Raw genomic sequence first — 9367 nt, 5'->3', positions numbered from 1 at the left:
TATGAGAAATAAAAGAATTATATTTTTCCAGGTGAAAAATCATATGCTTCTGTTGTCTTTTTTATTTCCTGATCCTAAGCCTATAAAAATCCTTTTAGAATGAAAAATAAAAAAAAGGTAGAGGATAACTCCAAATACTCCCAAAGAACAGAAGATATTGATATACAGAGAAAACAATTAGCTATTCCACTAATCTTCTGACGTTAGAAAAGAAAATGAAATGAGCTGAAAGTCATCAAAATAATTTAGAGAAAACATAAAAATTATTTATTGATTGACTAAGCAGTTAATTATCATTGGTCATATAAAGTACAGGTTTTCACTTTTGAGAAACCTTAGGAAGGAAGTTAAGAATGGAGGGAGGAAAAAGCCAGAGAGGGACAGAGGGAGAAAGTTAAAGAAAGAGTGAGAAAGGAAGGAAAGAAGATAACTGAGCTTTTGGTTCAATACCAGCTCAAGGAAATCTCTTTTGCTAGGATAGGCAAATTGGATGTAATGGAAATAGCCATGAAGAGGGATTGAGTAAGTCTGGATCTTAGTTTCTTCAATAACTTGGTATGTAACCCTGGGCAAATCACTTTTCCTTGAGACGATTTTCTCATCTGGAATAGATCAGTGGTTTTCCAATTGTGCTCCAGCAGAATGCTGCTGACTAGAAGCTAGACCAAGGAACAGTGGTGGTCTGTGCAATTAACAGAAAAAAATGAAGTGAAATAAAATGTTTCCTATTTGCTGTAGTTTATTTATTTATATTTATTATAACAATTCCTACAAAATACTGATTTTTCTAAGCATACTTACCTGTTTCTTGTATTTGAGATATCAGCAAACAAAGCTTCCTTGATTTTAGGTTTTTCTTACACTTAAAAATAATAGCTTTTGCTCTACTCTCACATAACTGGTTGATTAGTTCTTGCAAAAGACAAAATGAATTAATAAGCAGCAAATCAACAGCAATAGCAGAATTTAGATACCATTCATTATGTTTAGGTTTTTAAATTTTTAAATTATTGTTGTTGCCTTATTTATTTAAATAGTAATGGCTTGTTTTTCTAAAATCATGGGTACATATTATAGTTTTGATTTTCTAGACTAGACACCTCTCTTGATTCCAAAATTAGAGCTCTTGCTTCATCTATGCTACCTCGCAGTAAAGGTTTAAGGATTTAGAGCATATCAGCTTACAGATACAGACTCCCATATACTTTATATACATGTTATTCAATCTTCATAGCATCCTATCAGTATTTAATTTATTTCTCTTTTACAGATGTGGAAACTGATGCATGCAGTCATTAAGACACTTGTCCAAGGTCATCACTAGCAAAAGCAGGAGGTGGAAACCAGTGAGGAGGTGTTCAGTGCTAGATTTGGTTTCATCTTTGTTCTAAACATTAAGTCAATAAATGTTCACATAAAACCTATTGTTTGGAATGAGCAAATTTTCAGAATAAACATCAGAAAGATACTAAAAATAAACCTGTTCTGCCTTCCAGATACTTAGAAAAACATAACCAATGAGTAACTTTTGTGAAACACTGTTATTAGTAATGTGCTGAGAAATCAAACCACACCCTAGTGGACAAGACAGTTATGTGTAGATTTCATGTTATGGTGAAAGGGCAAAAAACATGAAATCTACAAGGGATCAGTCACGGGCTGGTAGTTTGCAGATGCAAAGTCAACTTTGTGCTAGCATACTGCATACTGGATGCCCTGAACCCTGAGTCAAGGCTGTTTGGGAAATCAAATGGATATGTCACCAAGAATTTCAAGGGGTGTGTGTGTGTGTTTAAATAATGATTTAAAAAACCTCAGAATTAATATTATAAATTAGAAAAACATTTGATTTGGCCAGTCTTATGATATGGAAGAAATTTTGGGCTGGCAAAATTTATTTGCAAGCTCTACACTTTTCCTAATTGCAAAAGCGATATATTCATTGTAGAAAAGCTTAAAAATCTGAAAAGCCAGAGTGAAAAAAATATATAATGTATACATAATTACATTGCTAGAAAAAAATGACATTACCTGGAAAAAACTACTATTAACATTTTGATTATACTTGTCTGATTATTTTTCAATGCCTAGCTACACACACACACACACCCCCCCCACACACACAAATATGGGATAATACTATGTACATTGTTTTGAAATCTGTTTTTTTGGTTATCAAAAAATCATGTAAATATTTCAGTGTCATTTGACATTTCCTACAGAATTTGATAGCTATACAACTTTCAACCACATAAATCAATATAATTTCTTTGATCACTTGCTGTTAGGTATTGATGCTACAGTGAATCTCCTTATACATAAAATTTTGATGACAGTCATGAACATTTCTTTAATTCAATTTCCAAAAGTTAAATTCCTGGATAAAATACTTTTAGTATATCTGGAAAGAATAAAACTTTTCATAGTTCCATTCTCACCAATAGAGAATTATAGGGTCTATTTTTTCATATTCTCAACAACTGGGAATTATATACGCTCTTAACAACTGGGAAATACACACACACTCACAAACATTCAGTATATAGTCATCCCTTGGTATCCAAAGGATATCAGTTCCAGGACCCCTATGGATGCTCAAGTCTCTTATACAATATGGCATAATATTTGCATATAATCTATATACCTTTTCTGATATACTTTAAATCTAGATTACTTACAATAATTAATACAATGTAAATGCTACATTGAACTTTTTTCATATTGGCCATTAGTAATTTTCTTTTGCTAATATTTGGTAATATTTTTGAACTGTAGTGGAATGACAGATTTCAAAATGTAACAGTAGGAATTAGGAGACCTGGATTTTAGCCTTTATACCATCGGCATTGGATGACCTTAGGTTAAATCATTCAATCTCTTTGGTCCTAAATTTTCTTTTCTATATAAAATATATTTAAATGCCCACTCAAACTTTCTTCCTATATTATCTGTGAAGGGAAAAATATCTGTGAAAAGGTTACTGTACCACTATTTCATTAGCAGTATTAATATGTTCCTGGAGACACATTTACAATTACCAGACATATAAAAAGTAGGTTCTATACTTAACTTTAAAATGTTTTTAAATACTTAAAAAGATAATTGATAATTCAGTCCAAATAAAGCAGCTGACTCCATAGCTTATATATATATATATGCATCATTATATAACTATATAACTTATATAGCTTATGTATACATTCTAAATTTTCTAAATTTTTTATAATGAGAAGTCAATTTACTGTTGACATGCTGGTATATTTCCATTCAAGGTGATTTTTGGGGTATACAATTTGAAAAAAAGTAATTCATGATCATAATTTTGTATCCAGGTCTTTTACCTAATATTGGACCATTTTTCTATTTAAGCACAAATTCTCAAACAATAAAGCTACTTAATATGTCATAATGGGAATAGATTATTATCTACCTAACTATTCCTCTTATCTTAATCACTTATATTTGATTACTTTAGCATTTCTTTTATATGTATGTATTTTTTTCATTTCTGTTTAGGGTAGATTCTAAGCATAGAAATTAAGGGCACAAAAGTGTGAACATTTTAAGACTTTAAACGTATATTGTTAAATTGCTCTAAAAAAGATTTGTGCTAATTTTTACTTCCTAGTAAGAATATACAAAGAGATGACTTAATTTGGAGATATGCTAGCCACTACTATGCCACATAATTTTTTTCTTAAAAATGTTTTAAATTACAAAAGTGATTCATGTTTGTACACACACACACACACACACAAATTGTAACACTTTCCTCCCCATCTCTTTCACTCCTTACCATTAGCATACCATTTAGCAAGTATACTATCAGACATTTTTTAATGCAAAAATCTTTCTTTCAATTTTGATAATAGTATATGTATTTTGATATGCATTGAAAATGTGTAAATGGCCCATCAGACCTGTGATTTGTGAATATTGCTTATGATGAAGTTAAAAAAATTAAGTTGACATTTAAAAATGTATATTAATTAAATAACAGGACCAAGTTACATGAAAATATATCCCCTCCCCCCCCCACAAAAAAGGAAAAGAATAAGAAGAAATCTTGAATGTGATATGAGAACGATAACTTTGGAGAAACTACCACTGAAGTGTTGATTCTAGGGCTGACTGCTCCTTACCAGCTCTGTGTTCCTGAATAAGTCACTTCCTTTCTCTAAGCTTCAGATAGAGAACAAATAGTAAGAACCTGGAAATGCTAGTCTTTCTGCTGGAAGCGATGCTTCAACAAATGGGCAATCTGTCACTTGAGTCTTGTCTTCAGAATTTGGTTAATCTAACCCTAGTTGATCTAAGGTTGTTATTTTGCCTTTTTAAGAAGTTGACTAGGCCGGGTGGCTCACACCTGTAATCCTAGCACTTTGGGAGGCTGACGTGGACAGATCACTTGAGGTTGGGAGTTTGGGACTAGCTTGGCCAACATAGCGAAACCCCGTCTCTACTAAAAATACAAACATTAGCTGGGTGTGGTAGTGCACGCCTGTAGTCCCAGCTACTTGGGAGGCTGAGGCAGAAGAATCCTTTAACCTGGGAGGTGGAGGTTACATTGAGCTGAGATAGCACCACTGAAGTCCAGCTTGGGTGACAGAGTGAGACTCCATCAAATAAAATAAAATAAAACATCTCTTTGAGGAAGAATTTCATGTTAAATTGTGAATTAAGCCAACACATTGGCTTTACAATGAACTCCAAAAATTTTGACAAAATATTACTCCTTAATAACTTCATTGTGAGAACAGAAATATTCAAATTAATTATAGTTTCATCATAGGCCAAATCCTGGTATTGCTTTTGAGTAAAAAATCTGAAGTTTTATATCCAAGTAATGTGATATTGAAGCTAGTGGTTCATGAAGTAGATCATGCATCAAAAATTTGACTCATTTCAGTTATTCATCTTTGTATCCCTAGTACTCAGTTCTGAGAATGGCATAATACAGATGCTAAACACTCAATGATCGAATGAAATTACACATTACATATTACCATAACTAGTTTGATAGAACTGTAAATTTAACTACTACCTATGGAAGAAAGACTTTCTTTTGAATTTTAGAATATCACTATCGAAATATCTTTGATATCCAAAGGCATATATACAAAGATTCATATGGAGTAAGTTTAATATAAGTTATTGCAATGTCTCTTCCTTTGAGAGCTGTTCAGAATCATGAATCATCCCCCTTTGTCTTCTGTTAGTCACTTTTCCCTAGGCATGGGCACTGGTTACCTAGTTATATATGTTTAAATATGGGTTTATGACAATATATTGATTTTTCTGGAAGAGATTAGAAAGAAGGTGTGCTAGTGACTTCACTTTTTTGATATTTGGAGCGTCCACAATTATCCAGTCTGAAGTTTTGAGAAAAATTTTTTGAAGACTGAGTAATTTCCAACAAGAGTAAAGATCTCAAAATAGATAACTCATTAAAAAATCACAAACTCAATTAGTAAAAAGATTACATTGCATTGCATAGAAAGGAAGTTTTACATAGGGAAATACCACCAACTTAAGAGATGTGTAAAATGTGGTTAAAAAGCCACATTGTATTCACCTACTCTTCCTTTTGCTAAAATCATCAACTCGAACAGTTTTCCAGCTGGAATTTAGAAAATGGGGCTATCAACTGGATTTTTCTTTTTTTTATAGCTTTCAGGAAGCAGGAAGACTTTTCTCTTTTTAAATGATAGAACATAAATATTGAAACAACGACATTAGAACATCTATCCATTCTTGCTTCGGTGGAAATTCTATCTAATTCAGCTTCTGGACCGACTGTTCGTTTTTCCAAGATCTCTTCCTGCAGGTTTGCTAGAAGTCCCTTTCCCCCCATAAACACTTTTCTTTGAGAGATTTGGGTGCCTTCCTTTTTTGAGGTTTTAAAAACTAAAATGATTTATAGACTATCCGTATCCTGTTGAGAGTTGGGCAAGTGAATGGATCATACTTGCATTGGTCATTCTGATTATAAGACTTCACTGTTTCTTGAACTAAAAGTGCAAGATTTATTATTCTATTAATGCTCATAAAGTCACTCTTTTGATGAGCCATAATTTCTCTTTATGAGGAGTGTGTATGCCAGTCACCCATGATAAGGGAGAAGAAAGTCCAGACTTCTAACATATTCACATTCCCTGCAACATTAATAGTCTTGAAACCCCATATGACTCCAGGGGATAATGCCATAGGATAAAGTAACAAAAGGTAAATTTCAAGGAGTCAGGATGTCCCCATGAGACTTCCCTCACATTGTTGGCTGTGTAGGAAACCAAATTTTTTGTATTTTAATTAACAAATTTAAACATTAACCCTCCTAATGGAGAAGATAACCCACCAACTAGCCTGGTATTATCTTTGTGAATATTCTTAGGGAACGAAATAGCAGGAGGTGTGAACTTTCTCCTGTTTATCTTAATGGTCTGCTAATGGCAAAGCATAATTACAGTTACTTAAATGCCAAGTTTACTAAGGTTTTCACGAAAACCTTCGGCCACAGCGCTTTCCTTGACTGACCCAGCTTTTATACAGTTTTTTTTTAATCATTTGAAAAATTGCCCCAAATAAAAACAAGAAAAAAGAAAAGCCCATTCCCTTTATGTGTAACCTCTTTCAATTATTTTCATTGGGGAGTTAAAGCGTTTGTGACTTCTAAAAAGTCGAAAAGATGATGTGTATGGCATCATTAATTGAATTCGTATCGCCCCCACATTCAAAAAGCAAGAGAGTTTTGCGATAGTTCGCTTCACAGCTTCAGGAAGTCAATTTGCTTCTAAACCAAAGACCGAGTGTGTCTTCTAAAGACCACCGTGTGGTGCCGTATTTGGGATGGAAACTTAACCATTGTACCTTTCCCCCACGCACCCACACCAGAAGCCTGAAAGCCACCATCTCCCCCGTTGGTCTCTGGATCTCCTCGCTGTCTTTGTCCCTTCTAGACGTGGAGGCTTGGAGAGGAGGTTTGGTTTCCAAGGATTGGAGCGTTGTGAAGGGCGGGGCCACCTCCAAGTCCATCTCCCCTTTTTGTCCTCTTCTCCTGGGACGGGAGGGTGGAGCCAGGTCCCCCCGCGGCCGGTTCGGGAGCTCTCTCTATCTCGGTCGCTCGAGGTGAGTGTGAAAGGGCGGCAGCCCGTTTAATTGCAGCACAGGTTAATTTCTTGAGTTCACCGCAGTCGGTGCGCCAGCCGCTTCCCCGGTCTTTGCCAAGTGGGTTTACGAGGTCTGAGGCGTGTTGGGGCGCGCTCACGTTCTCGCAAAAGGCTCCTCCCCAGGGCTCAATTCCCCGACTGCGGGAAGCCCTTTGGTGCCCCAGGAGCCTTGGAAACCCAAGGTTTCCTGTGACCTCGTCGCTCCTTCCTCCCTCCCCACCCGCCTGGTTCCCTACGTCCCTGCCCCCAGGGAAGGACGGCCCCCATCTTAGGACTTACGACCCAAGCCAACCCAGAAGGTACCTTCACGTCGATGAAGATTTTATCGCAGCCTCCAAAACCCAGCAGTAATAGGAGCTTTCAACCTGAAATACGATTGTTATTTTCCCGGTGCAGAGCTTGACAGAAAAAGTCAGCTTTTTATTAAAGACAAAGAGGTAAATTATCAGCCGGGACAGTGGAGGGACCGCGGAGACCTGGCGCGCTTCCTCCGGTTGCCACGAGGAATTTATGGGGTGGCGGCGGCCAGTGCTCAGACACCCCCCGGGTCTCGGTGGGGAGGAGCTCGGGGCAGGAGGACTTCCCTAGGTCCCTCCGGGCACTCGGAAGGGGGAGTCCTCCGAAAGCCGCACAAAGCCGGGATCATTTCAGTCCGGAACAGCTTCAGCGTCCTCCTCCTCTCTCCTTTCTTCTTTCTCTTCTCGGTGACTCCCGTTCCCCTTTCGCCTCTGTCCTTTCTGCGCCTTGTTCTCCTCTCTTTACTTCTCTTCCCTCTCCTCGCCTTTCCTCTCCCTCCCCCTCCTTTCTTCTCCACCGCACGCGTAGAGTGTCATTTATTTATTTATTTATCACCCCCGCCATCAACACCCTTTTAGGGATCCCGAGCTTTTCAATGTGAGTGGGAGGAGAAAAGGGCAGGAAGTGTTGACTGGAAGTGGGTGAAATCGTGCCTCGGGGTGAGAGATTCTGCTCAGGAATATAGGGTCGGGAAAATCCTGGAAAATGAGGATTTAGATCTGTTTATGAAGCCCCGCTATCGGATGGGAACCAACTCCGCGCGCGTCTCCTCCTCCTTTATTGTATGGATTTATAGGTGTGTATCTTCTCGGACTGTTGCTTGGGGGGAAGGAGGAGAAAGGGCGAGTATTTAAAGAGGACAGTCTTGCCCAGGATAACACCGCGCCTTCACCGGATGCGCGCTCCTCAATGCAAAGGAATCCAGCAACATCCCCCAATTCAGACGCGGACAAAAGAAACTTTAATTAAGGTCTCTGCCCCGCGCGCTGCGCGTTTCTCTCTCCTGAGGCTGTTGATGTCCAACTCCAAGATCCGAGAAATAGAAATGGTACAATCAGCCCATGCCCTTGAACTTCAATTGCTCCTGACTTGCTGCATTGATTTTTTTTTTTTTTTTTGATACTGTAGAACCCCCACCCCCACCCCCCACCGCTCCCAGTCCAATTAAAGCCTTAGGAGACTTTCGACCTGGTGGTGGAGGGGGAACCACTCCTTTGCAAAAGAAATAGTTCAGAACGATACGGAGGAAATTACACTAAATAAAAATTCAAGGTGTGAAAGCTTCATCTTGGCTCGCGTGTCTTCAACACCATGACACCTTATCATTAGGAGCGCTGATTGTTACTTTCCGAGCCTTTAGATGATCAGCCAGAAAGTGCAAACAACGCGGGGCTGGAGGGTGTAAAGTTATTTAAGCAGGCTTTCTTTTTTTCTTCTGGTGCGCAGTCAAAACATTTCACAAGTTAGGAAAAGAAAGTGGTGGTTCCGAAGCTAGGAATGATGGGCGCTTTTCCTCCTCCACCCCCCACCTTCCATATCAGAAAAGAAATAAAACGCACAATGAGCCTTTATTTCAGGAGAGAAGACTTCAAAATACGTGCCAGTAATGGACAATTTGAGCTTTTCACTGGAAATACTCACACCGCAAGCTGGAAAGGGATTAAAAAGCCCCACGTGGTTGATCTGGGTTTAGACTTGCAACCTCCAGTTCCCCATGTATGTTCTTTGCAAAGGTTGGCCTCTAGATGGATGCAAGTAAGGGACCCTCTGGGGCCCGGGCTCGGCGCCTCGGGCAGAGCTGACGGTGGGAGCGCTATGAGCTGCCGGGCAGGGTCCTCACCGGGGGCTTCCTCTGCGGGCCAGGGCTGCCGGTCGCCACCGGGACGCGAGCGCGCACGCCTCGG

General features: G+C 38.6%; 1 protein-coding gene across 1 annotated transcript; it reads right to left on the bottom strand.

Annotated features, from left to right (window-relative positions):
* Positions 1 to 6854: 6854 nt before the first annotated feature.
* On the bottom strand, positions 6855 to 7433 carry LOC112608737. Its single transcript, XM_025360803.1, is given in 4 exon segments — positions 6855 to 6914; positions 6916 to 7020; positions 7022 to 7387; positions 7389 to 7433. Coding segments are annotated over 4 exon segments (576 nt in total).
* Between the last annotated feature and the right edge of the window lie 1934 nt (positions 7434 to 9367).

The sequence above is a fragment of the Theropithecus gelada genome, chromosome 15 (genome assembly GCF_003255815.1).
Source record: "Theropithecus gelada isolate Dixy chromosome 15, Tgel_1.0, whole genome shotgun sequence".
NCBI classification, from domain to species: domain Eukaryota; kingdom Metazoa; phylum Chordata; class Mammalia; order Primates; family Cercopithecidae; genus Theropithecus; species Theropithecus gelada.
The sequence above is the reverse complement of the archived record's forward strand: the minus strand, read 5'-3'. Positions and strand labels throughout refer to the sequence as shown.